This window comes from Lutjanus erythropterus, chromosome 19, assembly GCF_056507025.1.
Source record: "Lutjanus erythropterus isolate fLutEry1 chromosome 19, fLutEry1.hap2, whole genome shotgun sequence".
In the NCBI taxonomy this organism is placed as follows: domain Eukaryota; kingdom Metazoa; phylum Chordata; class Actinopteri; order Lutjaniformes; family Lutjanidae; genus Lutjanus; species Lutjanus erythropterus.
In genome coordinates, this window is record NC_139335.1 from 18,906,302 (window position 1) to 18,923,951 (window position 17,650).

Sequence of the window (17,650 nt, forward strand, 5' to 3'; positions counted from 1 at the left end):
AAGCACCCATGTGTTGTTTCCCAACTGCTGGAAGAGCTATGTTTCCCTGACGACAGGCCCCGCCTACATGGAGGGAGTACTATCTATGGTGGAAAATTAAGTAGAACTTACAAAAGCAAGTAGAGTCGAGCTGTGCCATGCAGTGGAAATATGGCTTAAATCTGAGTGCACACATGCTGTGTTTGTATTCATTTGTACGGTATGTATTCAAAACAATATAAAGCACACATATAGTCATATGACGAGATCCCAAAATGAAATATTACAAAATGAATGGTGGTGTGAAACTCAAGCACATTAAAGACTACTATTTAAGTTAGAGGTGAGTTTATAAAACCTACATTTGCTTGGTTTCAAATGAAAATATACCCCTTCTATGCAGATGACGCTGTATTATGTGTGTGACTGTGTTTAGCGGATGGGGGCCTTCAGAGCAGCATCAACCTCCTCTTCTGGCAGCAGCGTGTGCCACTGAGCCACTGGACGCCTGGGATTGGCCAGCATGTCTGACCAGTGGCGTAGCCCGACACCTGAGGCGCCATAGCCAATCCAGCACTTGCCGATGGGGTCATTGCTGCCCAGCTTGTCGTAGTCATATACAGTAATCAGCACCTGGACTTTCTGTTTGTGGAGACAACAGAAGACATGAGGCCACAGTTAGAACAAATTCTTCTGTATGTACACAATACACTTAAGTTAAGATGAAAGAAAATGGAGACAAATTTGATATTGTTCTGGAGGTTTTGAGGCAATCAAGTTTATAATTGTTGGTTCAAATTGTTTCAGTTTTTCATTGGAGGATTAACGTCATCCATTTTTCAGCAAATAACTATAATATATGTTTCAAAAAGGCATACAACTCCAACATAGTTACAGTTGTAGATGCATAAAGGGCCACTGCACAGGTTTTACACATGAAGGTAAGTTTACAGTACTTGCCACTGCTCAGTCTGTGAAACATAATATGATATCTTCGTTGACTCTGGGCTTTCTGAAATTTGAAAACAATAACCCTGATGATGTCAAACTGGAGGTGAAATAAGTTGGTATTTAGGAGGCAGTAAGTAAAAGACACTAATTAGTGCTTTATGAGAATAGTAGGCTGAAAAAGGCTTTAAAATGAAATATCGGCATTGGCATGAAATTAACATTCTTGTGAATATGATGACATTTTAATTATGTGCATGGGATACAAGCATGTCTGTGGAGGTTTTTTGAAGTGTCTTAATCAGATGGCAGAGTTAGTATTTGCAATGACTGCTCAGAGTTGGTCATGCAAGTAGGAGCCAATTGCCCATCATAAGAAGCAACAGCCCAATTATTATGACAAATTCTTAGACTTGATGTTCTCTGTTATTAGGTGGAAAAAATATGTGCATATGTCATTGTCTGCAATTGCCCAGAATGAGTGGGAAAATATCAGATATGGCAAAAATACAATACTATGCATGGTGGTGGTCCAATTGAGAAGTGTACAAACCTGGATCTGGGAGAAGGGGATCTCGAAGCTAAAGCTCTCATTGAAGTAAGGATTCAGAGTGTTCTGTTTGACTGACGTCTTCTTCTTCTTCAGTCGTTTGCCATTGTGCTGCAGCACCACCTTAACAAAAGGATCTGAGAAACAGACATGACATCAGACAGTGGATCAGTGGAGCCAGCATAAAAAACACAACTGCCATCCATTACCGATCGCAGTCATTAATATGAGCATGCAAGTATGTGTGTTCACCTGAAAGTCCTCCCACATCCATCTTTTTCAGGTTCTTGGCTTCCATGATGTTAACGGTCAGCTTTCCGGCCGTGGGGACGTAACGAAGGGAAATACAGATGTCACCCAGCTTCTCTTGCTGTCAGGGACAGAACATATTAATGAGTTATCATATTGCACATTGCTTTGGTTGCTTTAAATGCTGGTAATGACATTAATTTTATGTTTCAGTGGACAAAAAAAACTACATGTACCTCTTCTTTCTCTCCTCCAACCAGATCCTTCCATTCATGTATTGGCTGTCCAAGGTCTATAGAGTTCATGGGGATCTTGATCTCACCGATGACATCATGTTTGCCAAAACGGTCAAAGTCAAATACCTGAAGCACCAGCGTCTGTCCGCCCAACTCATTATATGGTATCTGGAGAGGGACAAAATTTAAAAAAGGGTTCAGTTTCACTTGAATGTTTAATGTTCAGCATCGTCTCAGTATCGATGTACAGACCTTAAAGGTGAAGGTCTCATTGAAGACGGGACAGAGGTTCTTGCGCTGGACTTTGGTCTCGAACTTCTTCTTCTTGTCTGGCAGCATGTAAACTTTGACATATGGATCTGACGTGCCACCCATGTCCATGGCTGCAAGGTCCTGAGCTTGGAGGATGCCGACTATCAGCTGAAGATGGAAGGGGAGATAAATTGAACTGTAGGGTCGCAAATCCTGTCATTTTTCAGACTAATAGGAATCTTTGGTGAGTCCCTCTTGTTGGGTTCATGAATTTTTCTGTGACTGGGAGGTTAGACATTGGTGTGTATGATTGCAAAACACTAAATGAGGGTGTGTATTCATTTGTACCTGGTTATCAGTAAAGTTATAGTCCAGTGTGTACTCCAGTTTTCCAAAGTACTCCTTTTCCTCCTCTTTCTCCTCCTCTCCCTCCTGGAAGACACACAGCATGGTTAGCAGTTAACAGACAATGATATTATGCTTACACATATTCAAACTCCTGTGATTCCTGCTATAAGGCAAATGTTGTTCAAAAGGAGTCTTGTTAGTATATAGTATATAAAGTATATCTTCCTTTATCATCTGTTTTACTCTAACTGAGACCATAATTTAGGAAATGATCATCATGATGTATTTATAAAGACTTGAAACTAGCATAGACCATAAACTCTTTAGGTGTCTTTTTGCAACCAGTGGGGTGGTCCTCTGCTGGCGATTATAAAGAATGCAGGTTTAAGGCACTTCAACACTGACTTCAATTTTCAGACCAGGAAGCTCCATTTACTTCTTTTATACAGCCTGTGGGTTCCACTGTGATTTTCCATATAATAGCGACCCTTTAAGGATTATACTGTCAGTGATCATAAACAAGCATCTGGCTTATAGGCATGTTTCATGGGTAAAGATAAAAATGATACAGATTATTTAAAATATATAGTATATTTCACAGTGTTGCTAAGCTGTGTCCAATCACAAGGGAGCAGCAGCTCTGACTCTGCCATCATTTTGGTTGTTGCGTCCAGTTTAAACTGTTAATTTATCCATTACTAGTCTAAACCTGGATAAAAGCCAAACAACTGTGGACAGTTAAGCAATGCCTGCAATCAACTACAAAACAGTGCAGATACACATCATACAGATCTCCCAAGTTGCATCTTTTCACCTGTCCTTAAAGCAGTAGAAAGTGCTTATTCACTACCACTACCACTGCTGACACAGCTGGTTAGCTTGTCATTCAGACTGGAAACAGGAGGAAACCAAGCCTAGCTCTAACCCAGCATTTTGCTACCTTTGGACAGGGCCATTTCCCTGTTTCCAGCTTTCTAAGCCCGCTGGGCATACATATTAACCTTACAGACAGAAAGCGAAAAAATGTCAAACTATCCTTCCTTTAAAACAAACAATGGAAACTGCTGTCTTTGACATTTTTTTTCAATTTGCTCAAAGTTAAAGCCATGACTCTTAACTTTAGACCAGTGAAGTCACATACACACTGCTAACTTAGGAAAAGCTGTGTGTTAGTTTTTGGACAAAATCCTCCATAAGCACAGAGCTACAGGAATTAATCCTAAAATCCAGAAATGAGTTAGCAAATTAACACTTCCAGTTCACTTGTCTCGAAGTCAATGGGTGTTTTGAAAATGTTAATGTGATTACAGAGATTGTTTGAGCCAAACACTAGTCACTTAGTAGTGGTTACATGAAGTCATTGACTGTGGTGTAGTTCAACAAATTAACTCTATTACTATGTGACAGTTCAGAATACATGGAACAGTTTCTCTCTACCCCATCTTTTCTCACCTTCTTCTCTTCTCCTTCCTCTCCCTCCTTGTCCTTCTTCCTGCGCCCTCGTCCTCCCTTCCTCTCACGGACTTTCTTGGGCTTCTTGCCCTTGTTGAAGCACTTCTTGTAGATGCAGAATCCCATACAGGCGATAAGGGCAAGGACCACAACCACAATGGCTCCCACAGCCCACATGGGCACTGGAGAAAAGAGGGAGGGGGAGGAGAAAGGCAGGTTGGTGCTCTATAGATTGATATGAAACAACAGTGACAGTACTTGGGTGAGGGACTTATCTCCTACTGGGGTGAGCTGGTCTTGTGGGGCACTGGGGAAAAACACTTTCTAAACAGTGTAAGACTGGTTTAAAAAAAAACTTCTATGGTTGTAAATGAGTTTTTTTTTTAAGCTATGCTAGTGTTTTGGCTGTTGGTTGGCCACCACTTTGGTCCAGACCGAAACATCTCAACAACTACTGAAACTATTAGCATTGGATTTGGACAGATGTTTTTAAAATGATTTTAAAAGTGTCCAAAACTTTGGTTAATGATTGAATGCCTGCAAAATGATGACATTACCATTTGCATCTTTGTTAATTAGCAAGCTAACACATATTTACACATTTTTTTTAATCATTCCTAACTTTTCATCTTCAGGTGGAAGTTGGCTTCTATACATTTGGCCAAGAAACCTGAACAAAGAATTTTTATGCTGCTGGTGGTGGATGTGTCTCTATAATGCTTCTATAGTATTATGTGCACTCTACAATAACTTCTGTTGATCTTCTTTTGCAGAAAGCAATTCAGTGTCAACCATTTTACTTAATATATATTCTTCTTTAAATCAGGAAAAACAGAATTTTACAGAAACAAGAGATGGACTTACACTTGAGTTTATGATCTTGAAGAGCGGAGCAGAGTGGTCACATGAAGAAATGAGAGGACAGAATAAAGAAATGAAACACATGAGAACTGAAAATGAGATGAAAGGAATGTTAGATGGTGGTAAGAAGGTAATTCATTGATTCTTATTGGTTCGTTTGTGTCTGTGTGTCCCTAATGCACAGGTTCATCTGCTGAACTGGCTTCAGTTTTTAACAACCCAGAACTACACTGAAAATACTATTCTCACACAAGGACTCTGAAATTCACAAACAGGAATGTTTATGTCATATTTCCAATAGGAAATGCATGCCCATATTATGTACACCCAATTTATTTAGTCTGCATACAAATAACAACTTTATTCTTTCAAAACATGCAGTTTTTTTTGTAATGTTGTGTGCAGATAATACACCAATCTTCCCATTAAGTGCAGCACCCTGACTGATTCTGAGTCAAAATGACTGCTGTGAAAGAAGGTATATTGTTTGTCCATTGCTTAAATAATTCAGTCTTTAAGAACACAGCAAGTATGCACATGTGTATTAACAACTAAGCATTATATATAAGCAGTTTGTATTATCTTGTTGTGTACGTTTTACATATATGTGTGCATCTGTATGTGCTCACTTGGCAGGTGCGTGAGCTCATTGAAGAACTTGTTCTTCATGCTGGCAAACTGGTGGTTGGAGTGGTGTGAGGGGATCTGGTGAGGTGGGGGCTCCCTCTCCCTCTCCCTCTCCCTCTCCTCCTCCTCCTCCGCCGCCCTGCGGAACCGCGGCCCCGCCACGCTGACCAGTCGCATCACTGCTCTGAGAAAATCACAGGAGAGCAGACAACAAAAGGTAAATTTTGGAGATGTGAAAACCACCACAAAACACTGAACCCCTAGAGGATAGTGTGACATACAGGAGGTCTTGAGGGGTCTGAGTCCCCTTGACTGACATGAGACACCTGAAAGTCTCAAGGGGCCAAAACATTTATTCACAAATATGAATACAGAAAAAAACGTTGTTGTGTTTGTTGCCACTGAATAAGCTATTGTTTCTGATTCTTCCATCAGTGATACTGTTGCAGATCCATATTTTTACCCTTTGCACCTGTGTAAGAATTCAACATAAAACTGGAGCATTAGGTAGGGGAACCCTGTGATTGTCACTGGGTATTTTGCACACTGCCTAGAGGTAACAACACATTCGCTCTCTCTTCAGACGTGTCCTTTCAAACGTCGTCCTGTTTGACCTTTCATCTGGCTGTAATCTTTTTAATCCTCTGTTACTCGTTTCACTCTCCTGCATCTCGCAGTTTATTTACTTTTTAGTTTCAAACGTCTTGCAAAGACTAACAAACAAAACTAACAAACTATGCTACTATATTATCAAGGTTTTACTGAAGAAAAAGTAGAATCACAGTCTGTTCACATCCTTTACCACAAAGTAAAAGTACTCCATTGAGTATAAGTCTTGCTCTCAAAATTCATATATGTTTAACAGCGTGTCATATTTTGTTAGCTACTTGTGTTTTGTGCAAAAACTTTAAAACTGCAGTAAACCATCTAATTATTTTTATACAATATTTCCTCCTGACTGTAGTGGAGTAGGAGTGTGTAGTATAAAATGGAATTACTCAATTAAAGCACCACTGCTGACAATTACATCAAAATGAAATCCCACATCACTAAATGCCAGTTTCTCTGAAAAGTCACACTTTCCCTGCAGTTGTTAGTTCAGTGTCTGTTGTCTCTGTCTGTGGTGCTGAATTGATGATGCTTAATTGCTCTTAATAGGCTACTTTTCTGGCCTTACATACAATAATACAATCAATTCGATATTTTTCATTTGGTGTGCGCTGTTATCAACTCTACAACTCTACAATGAGGTTTGCTTGAAAAATTGTACCATTTGGATCATCTATGCATACGTATATGTCAGAAAATAATAAATAATAAATAAATAAAAGAGAATGCATAACATAATTCACCTAAATTGCATCCTTTAAGGATGGATATTGTAAATTTATCTTAGCAGGATATCAGGATTAAAAAGTGTACTGAGTGCAAGTAGAAAGCTGCATCTAGCTTCTTCTATAAATGTCTTTCTGTGACCCTGGAAAGTATCAATAGAATAAGATTGAAACATCTGAAAATCGCGCCGCCCTGTGAAGAGTTCACCCTGTTAGTGCACTCATACACACACTGACATTTAAACACACATACATAAGCCCCACCCACAGTAGACATCCCTCTGTCGCTGTGCAGCCATGTAACAAGATTAATTGCCAAAGGTAATCCAAAAATCCCTCGGCTTAAACAAATTAAGGACAGTTTGCCTCTCTGGGTCTCCTCCCCTTTCTCCACCCATCCCACCATTATCTCTCTTTCACTCCTCCCTTCTGTTGTCCCCCTCATTTACTGTCCCTCATCATTATGTATTAACGTACACACACATCATATTTCCAAACTGAGATCTAATTTAGCTGGCGAGCTGTGTCATATTAACCCTTTTATCTCCCTGGATTGCATAAGCAGAGGATTAGAGAGGGAGACCTCAGTGTGTATGTGTGGGTGTGTGTGTTTGTGCGTGTGTCTTAATACCAACTGAATGAAAAGCCTTAAAGCAACAGTTCAAACATGCTTATTCACTTTCTTACAGAAAGTTAGATGAGAAAGTCGATACCACTGTCATGTCGGTACAGTAAGCACAAAGACTGGGAATGGGAAAATGTTGGAAATTAAATATCGTTCTGTCTGATCATTTCCGGGGACAGGGATTACAAAAATCCTCTGCTGTCCACCCACAACTGTCTGAGTGCAAACTTTTTTTTGTTTAGATGCTAAAACTCTCAAGTATTTGGGGTATTACCACAGAGTATTATGACCAGAATCAGAAATACCGAATAAAAGTCCTACTTCTTGTTCATACAAAGGTATTACAAGTGCATGGCTGCAACCACCTACATTAAACCAATGGAGAGAGATGGTCAAAAGATTCATTTTACCAAATTAATTTCACTTTCTTGTTAATATTTGGAGAATGTCTGAATGAATAAAATGTAAATCTGTTCTTGCTCTTTGTTGTCTAGTGTTCCTTGTTTTCAAATCTTTTGTTTTGTTGACTTGCTTGACTCGATGTATTTGTTGTTATTTGTGTTCCTTTTCCCTTTCCTTTTCTCTTTTTACAGGATGAGAACTAAATGAAAATGAAAATAAATAAATATTTTTTATCAATATCAGTCTAAGCCTAGTGGTGGTACTGTAAGTACTTTAGACAAAAGCTCCCACTCAGTCCGGTGTCACTCTGCTGTTTTCTGCCAGGATTCTGTTACGTTGCATAATGATATTTCAGCTCCAGTTCATTTCAGAACACCCCAAAATCAGGATGATGACCACATCTGGGTCACAGCAGATTTAGGCTGGACAGCTGCCAAAAACTTACATCAGTCAGTTGGAAACCTGCTCAGGTTTATGGGAAGAGACTGCGGGATGGTGAGATGATAGTTTCAGAAACCAAAAATGATAAGACTGAAATTTAGTAGTTTGAAGGTAAATCAGAAGGATTTTTATGTTCTAAAAAGCAAATACATGAGTGATTAATAACTAATGCTACAGACAAAAAGGTCAATAGATGTCTTGTTAAAATAGGCTTAAAATAGCCTTTTATAATAACAAGAACAATTTTACTGATCATAGCTGAAGAAAAGTGCGTATGTGCTTTACAATATATCACTTCTGTGCATGAATGTTCACTCTTGACCTTTGGCAACAATTTACACCGTAGTGACTTGCATCTAAACTCAAAGGTCCACTTACCAGAGGCACGAAGTAAGAAGAGAGGAAACAAGTTATCGTTTTGCAAGTCACAAGTCGGGCGAAGTCTCAAGTGTCTCCTCTCAAATCCTGAGCCAAGCGACCAGTCCTAAACTTAGAGTTTTAAGTCCTGAACAACTCTTAATGAAACAGAGAGTTTCAAGTTTCATTAATTTAAAAAGTTACTTAGATGTTTAGCTTACATTAGCTAAGCATTAGCCTGCAAAATATGGACTTACCATAGGCTACTTCAAGGAGGCTCATCTCCATCTGTAATTTTTCACCCACATGTTTTGTATATTGTAATTGTTTTTTTTACAGTTTGCTTTTTGTTGAGCGCCGGGGAGTTTTTAATGTAACAAAATTATCTTTGATACAGCTTTTCGTAATTAGTGCACAGTAACATAGTGTTAGCTCTACATGGTTCTCTACTGCAACTTGATTGGATGCTGTCAAATTGGTTCAAACAAAGTGAACCTGGATATTTGGAGAATTAAGTGTCAACTTGCTGAGAGTGAATAATGTTAATGTTAGTTGAGAGTAATGTTAGTTTCCGGAAAATGCATGAGACCACTGACATCTATGTGTTCACTCTGAAGACTGCTGCTTGCAGTTTATCTACAGGCTCCTTTAGCCCAGGAGGCCACAGTTTCGAGTCCTGCATGAAACCAAAAGTCAACGTTGAGTTATTCTAACATTAGGGCATAAGCTAACTTACCTAATGTACTTAACTACATCACATACATATTTGCATATATCATATACCATGATCTTTTCCTAAACCTAACCAAACTGCAACTGTTTCACAACCTTAACCATGACAAAGCTCATCATGATGATGAAGGTCACATGACTCTGATGACAAAGGTCATGTGATTATTGTTACCACACCTAATGCTCATTTAATGTGCTGGACTAAATGGCGTAAAATGGCATGTGAAAAGCGTATGATGTTGTAGACATGACAACAAAATCTCCTTAAAAGTGTAGTGCTGTTCATGCACTATCCCATGAGGTCATGTTGTAATACAGCTGTAACTTTGATCCTTAACATACTGCATACTGTATATGTGATTTACTAAACTGAGTGTTGAAATATTTCAGACAGCCTTTGTAATTTGGACTAAATCATAACCAGATCCTGCATTGTTCTGCTTTATAAAGGCTCTCTGGTCTGATCTGCGTGCAGACAGATTGGAGGTGAACAGCCGGTGGTGGGATTTTGTCTAAAAGCTCACAGCTCTGAACTGAACCTGAGGCCCCATTAGGCTTCTGACACTCTGCCTGACTGCTATAGGTATTTAGATGCACATGTCAGCATTTCTCGAAATATCAAAATCCAACCCATTATATATTTAGCAATGTAACAAGAGAAATGAAGCAATGGATTTATCACAATAAAGGTTTTTTTCTTCTTCTTGGGGTAGATACAAAGATAACTAACACAACATCAGGGTGAATATTAATAGAATATCGCAGCATGTTATGAGCATTTGTGAACTTTGTTGAATTGCAAAATGTTAATGCATAAGGTCTGAGAGACACTCTTCAACACGGGAAAGATTAAAAAGTGCATGAATTCGAAAGATCAAAGATAATATGGAATATATGCCCACTTGACAATGACAGCATTTCAAAGTGGAATAAAAACTGACACTGTTAAACTTTTGTGGCATGATGTAAGTGTGCAGGCGTTTCATATTCACTTGGCACAGTTTTCTGTTACCCTAAACCCATGAATTAAAAGGCTAACATTTTTTCCAACTGTAGTGGAGGGAGATTTTTTTCCTTCCTCTTTTTAGAGATTTTAATATCTCAAAGTGGTTTAAATGGTCTTTTTGTTTTATTCGTGAATCACTTTGAATCATATTTTTATGTGAAAGGTGCTGTCTTATTAAATTAGTTAAAGTTGTTATTTTTGAGCATCTTTTACCAAGATAATGCTACTTTGATTTTAGGTTAAATAAACTGTTCGACATTTTGGGAAATGCAATTATTTGCTTTTCTGCAGAGAATTAGATGAAAAGTGACAACACTCTCATGTCTTTACAATAAATATGAAACTGGAACCAGCAACCAATTAGCTTTGCTTTGCATAAGACTGGAAACAGGGGAACATGGCTAGCCTAGCTCTGTGAAAAAGTAAGAAAATCCACCTACAGTTAGCTGGTTAGCTCAGTTGACCATGCAGGTAGAAGTCCTGTCAGCGACTTGTCTGGACTGGAAGCACTGGAGGAGTTTTGATGTTAGCACCGCTAGCACAGGAGTTTTATTTTGTTTCTGCTGAGTTTAAATGAAGTGTGTTTTATTTTAAGTTAACACGGCAATTATGCAAGTCTTAGTTTAGTAAATGAAAGAAACTTGAATTCAGAAGGTGTGTTGTATTTTTTCTGATTAATACAGAAAATATATGTAAGAACATTTCCTTGACATTTTGTGAGATTATTTTGTTTGTTTATTTGACTAAAACAGCTAAGAGAGATTGCACACATCTCCCAGCTGAAACTATGGAGGAGAGGCCTGAGATATACTATTGGACTATTGCCTTCTGTGGTAAAAAGAAGTATTACTAGACAGGACAAGCAGGGGAAGCTGGTTAACGTGCTAACTTCAGTGGATATCTCTCCAACACAATACACAGATGTTTTTGAGTTGACATCAAAACTGTTAATTGCTCACTTTAAACTAAAATTCTTACATATCACACTTTTAGGATACAGATCTTCTACTGCTGCTGTATATCTGCAGAGTTGTAAAAAAAAAAAAAAAAAGCCTCAAAACTCTATCAGCATTATTCATACCCCCAACGTCCAGCCACAGGATTTAAAGGTTATAATACTGTACACATCGTCAGATACTTGCTGTCAAAGTAACCTCTGGTATTGTGGAGGTGTATTGTGGATGATTGCACGTGAACACAGACTCTGCAAATAGACCTGCATTAGCCTCCTATAATCCACTTAAACTAATCTTTCCCTGATTTGGAAAACATCCTCCACTATGTGTAAAATCTAATTTTTCTCTCATGCAAGAGCTTTCCAATCAAAATGCGTTCATCAGGTGATATAGAATGACATGAAATGAGTAGTAAACTCTAAAATGCACTAAACTAACATTAACCCTGTGCTCCCCGTGATCACAGCTTCTTCTTAACAGATTTACAGGAAGACTGATACACAAATAAAAAAAAAAAACAAAGTAAGGGAAATACACCGCTTCTGAAATGAGTCATTAATGGATCTACAGAAGATGAATCGTGTAAAGTTTCATGATCAAGTAATTTTTCCAGTAAAAGCATAAAAACATTTTATTTATTTTATTGCTTCCAGTACATGTAATAATTCACATGCTAGAAACAGCTGGAATGATTTGTTTGATTTTTCTTTTTCCATTCTTTGTCAGCAGAAAACCTTTTAGTTTTTGACTGTTTGTTAAATACGCACTTTTAAAACACCAATTTTAACTGTGGTAACAAATGAACTAATAATTAACTCTAAAATAAACTATAATACAATATGAAAACAACAAGTAACTCACCTTATTTAGCGTACTCCCTCTTGTCTCTTTGATTTTAATTTTACTTTATTGTTTTGCATCCAAATGTCCTCCAGACAAATCCACCACTGACTGATGAGAAGTCGTTGCGCACAACTCCCCCTCTCTCTGTCCCCCTCCCCCCTCCGTGTTAATCTCCACAATATCCCTCACCGCCAACTGCTTACTGTCCACCTCCACTGTGAAAAAACAGTCCCATCTTTAAGAGCCAATGAATCGAATAAATAAAACACTGTCACTTTAAGTCATATTTCTTTTCAAATCATTGATAAATTTATATTATATTCTGGTAAAAGTGTCACTGTGCTGAATACTTGATTAAAATAAAAATCAAGGAAGTGAAGGTGGGATTATTTTATCCCACTTGTAGATTTTTTAACTGAATTATAAGATTTTAACCACCACTTTAAATGACTTGTCCACATTTTTCACTGTACCGCCTCACCATCCCGGTGTCTCCCTGCTGAAACAGTGGAGGGACACTGAATTGTTTGATTGTTGTCTCATTCAGAACATAAAATGTGGTCAGATTATTGCATTTATATTCCAGAAATACAGAGCACACACAGATGACGGTCACAGTTCAGCATAGTCCAGTATTTTCAGTAGTTACCCTGCAGGTTTCAGCACTCTGGACAGCAACAAACCCAACAGTATAAGTCATAGGGGACCTCACCCAGACCCTCACCCACTGAGTTTGATTTGAGTAAAAGTCATGACCTCTGAGAAATAGGCAGCACTCTCTGATGAGATACATTTTAGCGTCTGCTGCTGCAGTTATTCATTATGAGCTCAGTTTATAAAGGATTACACTTGCTGCACAGTAGGTCTTTCAAGATAAATGTCATTAGTTCAGGAGGTAACGCATTTGAACCTCTCAGGTACAAATTTTACGCATTTTGCCCTTATTTTTAGACTTTAAAAAGTTTTAAACTGTTTATAATTCCAGAACTCTTTGGGTTAGGGTTAAATAGATACAGAAAGAAACATGGTTCACAATGTCTAGAACGCCAAATGTTATTTGTTTTTTATCTCCTCAACCAGTCCAAGATATCAGTCAGTTGATCAAACAAGGAACTAGGCCAAACATTTGTCACAGCCTCGTAAATGATAAATAAATCTCCTTGTATCCTTGTACAAAGTTTTAGCTGGAAGGTCGACTTAGTTATGACCTCCCAGTGCAGTACCGAGCATTTCCAGCAGATGGCCATGGTGCATTAGTAAAACCCCACAGCAGCTCAAAAAGCTCTCCACAAGTTACCACACCACTTAGAAATATAGTTAAGTAAGTGTCATACTGAAAATGTTTATAGTATTTTAATTATTGTTTTACTTATTAGTATCATCATAATATGTTTAGGGAATAGAGGATTTCCTGTATGGTGTAGTTACTGTAACACTCTTAATGATTTGTGACATTGCACTATATGAATAAAGTTGACTTGTATATCATATATCACTGTACTTTTTACTTTACTACATTATTATATGTTAGGATAATATAAGACTGATCCCACATGATCAGCTTTAAGGTGAACACTTTAATGCATCTATAATTATATTGGCTCTTGTGCATAATTTTTAAAATGTATATATCTTAAGTATATTCTGATGCTGATATTTCTGTACTTTTACTTTGGTAAGATTTTGAATGCATGACCTTTACTCATGAACAGTATTTCATTGTACACGTCTTCCACCACTGTTACTGTTATCCAGCAGCTTCAGTTTCATGTTTTTGGTTTGAAATAGAGGAGACACTGCTCACGGAGGTGACCGTAGTCGATAACGCCATAGTCTGTCAAAGGTGGACATATACACAATTGTATGCTTGGCGACAATGGAGGCTTCTAAAACCTGTTATTTAAGTTCTTAATTATAAGAATTATCTTGGGGACAAAAATGACAGTCAGCAGTGAGTAAGTAATGGGCTGTTTTTGTGTACTTTTGTATATTCACATTCAAACAGGACTATCACTTGTCCTGCTGATATTGTGCTATCCTCCAGGACATGAGCTGAGACAACATGTGAGAGGAAACGTCCCCCCATCCTGCTGTTAGTAAAAGGAAAAATGAAAAAAAAAAAAAGTCAGTAAAGGTTATAGTGACTAAGATATTGCTTGCGGATATAAGGAAGTATTGATGTCAGTGAGCATATTGGGCCAAACAAAAGGTTATTCTGTTTAACATCATTTTATCGTAGGGGTGTCAAAGATAAGGACCAGCCCGTCAAATTCTCCTGGATGACTTTGCAAAGTGTAAAATATTGCAGAGCAGCCATTAATTCCAGTCAATAACTAATGTGGTCATTTTCAAAGATGCTAAACATTGTGCCAAACATTATCAACCAGCAGCCTCAGAACAAATGAATCTGTCAGCTCTTTATCCTGCTGCTGAGTCACTGCATCATAATTCATAAGTCAACCTTCTCCCTTATCAGCTTCCACTGTAGTTGGTGTTGTGTATTGATGCCTTACTACACAGGAGTGGATATTTACCAGAATTTCTAGTTGTTTGAGTCATAAATACTAAATTGTTCAGTTTTCAAAACACATAAGTATTTGTGCATTTGTAGATTTACTTTGATCTGTATATTGTAATGAACATGTAATGACAGTAGACTGGCTGAATGAGGAAGAAGTGACATGGTTGCATTTACTTTTGTTCATTTATTTTGTAAATGGGTGGCTCATAATTCTGAACATGCTTGTACTTTACAAAGAGATAAACATAGGGGTTTTGTATAGGTTATGCAATTTTTACTGGTCCAGCCCACTTGAGATTATTTCATCGCTTTTCATTTAGTTACTCCAGGAAAATCTACAGTTTCAGTGAATACTGTGATCACTTTATTGCTAATTAAAGGGTGCTACAGTCATATGTACCAGGAAAGTTATTACTGCCAATGCAGAATAATTTCGTAATGCTCAGAACAGGCATGAAAAGAACATTAGCTTAAAACAAGTGTAGGTGTATATGCATGTCCAAGTTGTATGTTCTGCGTATGAATAAAAAATAAAGTTCTAAAAGCTAGTCATAGTTTGATTCAGCTTTTTGGTCAATATGAACAGGTCATGCAACAGATGCAGACAAACTCCAGAGTCCAGCTCAAAACGTTTATTCAGATTACGAACAGATAAGAAACATTCAGTCACAATTGTTAAAATGTCACAAGAGGAGGCTTACAGGTAATTAGGGCAAAAGCCATAACCTGATTAATATCGTGTCTTCTATACGACATTTAAAGACAGTGACGCCACCAGAACATACGAGAACTTATCAACTTTACAGGTCAAGCAGATTAGATATAAAATGATGCTGAGTGAATGAACAGCTGGAGCAGAAGGGCGCGTTTACTTAAAAGCTTCTGTATTAAGATTTTTCAATCGCAGGCTCAATCCTGGGACTTTGCATTTAGCTCTTGCTCCCCAGGGAGTGCTTGTCAAACAGGTACTCCGCCATCTTGTTGTTGGCGGCGTCCATGCGGGTGAGGTTGGTAACGTAGTCGCCCAGCTTCTTGATGGCCTCCACCTGCTCATCCAGGTAGTGGGTCTCAAGGAAGTCACACAGCTGAGGACACAAATAAAAAAAAACTGTTAGTTTGTTGAAGACAGACAATTAAAGGCAATGCAGGATCTCTCACAGTATTAACAGACCCGTTATATAACTTACATGAGGGTCTCCATGATCGGAGGCCAGCTTGTGCAGGTCCAGCAGAGCCTGGTTCACGTTCTTCTCCAGCTGCAGGGCACACTGCATGGCCTCCAGCCCGCTCCCCCACTCATCACGATCCGGTTTCTACAGAAGAAAAACATTCAATTACAGCAGGCTGAATGGTCATTACGTTAAGCCTTGTGTACACAGCGCACAATCATCCGCCTCACTGGTTTCTACACCGGCACTACTGCCATCCATCACCCTCCGTCTCATTACAAGCTCAGAGGATCAGCTCTGGTATTTCACTGACTCACTGAGGAAAGCTTTTAATTCAGGACTGATTAATAGTACAGCAGACTGCTAGTTAAATTAGAGCGGAGATCTCTAGCTCTGCCAGGACCCTCCATACTACAATAGCTGACACTTCCAAATATCTGTTATGAAGGGGAGAAACTAATGTAAATCACAGTAATTGCATGAGGTCAATATCATAACCATTTATGCCTCATGTTAAGTTTCGCATGTCATTTATCTAGGCTCTTTCATTTATCTATCCTTGTGTATTTTGTCCACCTCGTTCATTGCTATATTGTTGTTCACTAATTAAAAAAGCACAATATAATTTACATACCAAACATTATCATGTATAATGAAAGTACAGACAAAGAATTTAAGAATTGGTGGTAAGTGGGAGGGCTAGTTCATCAACCCCGGTTAACCTATACTAGACACACAGGGTATGATGAGACATGTCACAACAGGACCAGCTCTCTAGTCTCTACCAACCTTGATGTCCTGGAGGAAGATGCGTCCTCCTCTCTTGTTCTGGAAGGACAGCAGCTTCTCGGCGTGCTCCCTCTCCTCGTGGCTGTTCTCCTTGAAGAAGTGGCTGAAGCCTGGAAGGGCCACATCATCGCGGGAGAAGTAAAAGGCCTGCGATGGAGAGGATGACAAAAACAGTGATTAGGAGGAGGAGACGGCACCCATTATTATTTGGCTAAAAAAGCTTGTAACAAACAGTAGTTATGCAGCCAGGCAGTGGTCAGGCACATGAGTCATGACCTTTAGTCAGGTTAGACACAGACAAGAAGTACATAAGAGTGCATAAGCATGACACAGCAGTTTTTTTTTCCCCAGTGAGGTGGGTGGGGGCAGAAACACTCCTTATCCGGCAACCTGCCACTCAATGATAAACAACCTAGCAGCAAGCCAATATTAAAATACTGCATTTCTGCAGTGATAGCAATGCAGACAATACACCATAATTGAATCAGAAACTGTATTTAATATTTTTAATTTTAGCATTATTAGTCTATGAATCAGCTAATGTGGGTAATTTCGAGGATAAACAAACAATGCATCACACAATTTAAGATTTAATTCACATGCATTGATATATACTATCAAATTAAATATTTAAAGTGTTGTTTCTCACCATAGAAGTGTAGGTGTAGGAGGCAAACAGCTCCATGTTGACCATACGGTTGATGGCGGCCTCGCAGTCGCGGTGGTAGTTCTGACGCACTTGGGACTCCATTTTGGCTGGCGTTTCTTGTGCTTTTTCTTAACAAAACGGTACAAAAATAAAGCTTTACGGCGACTTTTTTTTCAGTAGTGTTCAAGTAGAAAAGTTTCTTTGTGAGTCCGGAATGCAAAGCAGTTGAAATAAGGCCGGGACGAAGGAAGAAGTTCCGTTCAAACACTGTTGAAGCAAGAACTCCTCAAGGTTTTCTTCCCTGGTGTGAAATGGAAGATGAGC

The 17,650-nt window shown here is 38.6% G+C and overlaps 2 protein-coding genes across 3 annotated transcripts; both read right to left on the reverse strand.

Moving 5' to 3' along the window:
- Positions 1-5,682, reverse strand: syt5a (synaptotagmin Va). Of its 2 annotated transcripts, XM_084744912.1 has the most exons (9): positions 5,505-5,682; positions 4,879-4,893; positions 4,015-4,196; positions 2,563-2,646; positions 2,215-2,382; positions 1,963-2,130; positions 1,730-1,847; positions 1,481-1,614; positions 1-621 (listed from the first exon to the last, which is right to left on the reverse strand). In XM_084744912.1, exons 1-9 carry the CDS (start codon positions 5,677-5,679, stop codon positions 412-414), a joined length of 1,254 nt encoding a protein of 417 aa, XP_084601038.1. In that variant the 5' UTR covers positions 5,680-5,682; the 3' UTR covers positions 1-411. The 2 variants fall into 2 exon arrangements, with proteins under 2 accessions (XP_084601038.1, XP_084601039.1); XM_084744913.1 differs by lacking the exon at positions 4,879-4,893.
- Positions 5,683-15,336: 9,654 nt separating this feature from the next.
- On the reverse strand, positions 15,337-17,650 carry LOC146309659 (ferritin, middle subunit). The gene is made up of 4 exons (XM_084743965.1): positions 17,327-17,650; positions 16,678-16,824; positions 15,907-16,032; positions 15,337-15,804 (listed from the first exon to the last, which is right to left on the reverse strand). The coding sequence occupies exons 1-4, from the start codon at positions 17,426-17,428 to the stop codon at positions 15,649-15,651; spliced, it is 531 nt and encodes a 176-aa protein (XP_084600091.1). The 5' UTR covers positions 17,429-17,650; the 3' UTR covers positions 15,337-15,648.

What these genes read in the sequence shown, in the direction of transcription:
- syt5a (XM_084744912.1), bottom strand. Translation starts at nt 5,679, where the DNA reads ATGCGACTGGTCAGCGTGGCGGGGCCGCGGTTCCGCAGGGCGGCGGAG. An exon ending in AGGAAGGAGAAGAGAAGAAG is followed by an intron (nt 2,647 to 4,014) that starts GTGAGAAAAGAT and finishes TGTGTCTTCCAG; the next exon opens with GAGGGAGAGGAGGAGAAAGA. An exon ending in TTGGAGGAGAGAAAGAAGAG is followed by an intron (nt 1,848 to 1,962) that starts GTACATGTAGTT and finishes TGTCCCTGACAG; the next exon opens with CAAGAGAAGCTGGGTGACAT.
- LOC146309659 (XM_084743965.1), bottom strand. Translation starts at nt 17,428, where the DNA reads ATGGAGTCCCAAGTGCGTCAGAACTACCACCGCGACTGCGAGGCCGCC. An exon ending in CCTACACCTACACTTCTATG is followed by an intron (nt 16,825 to 17,326) that starts GTGAGAAACAAC and finishes TCTCCATCGCAG; the next exon opens with GCCTTTTACTTCTCCCGCGA. An exon ending in CCGATCATGGAGACCCTCAT is followed by an intron (nt 15,805 to 15,906) that starts GTAAGTTATATA and finishes TTGTGTCCTCAG; the next exon opens with CTGTGTGACTTCCTTGAGAC.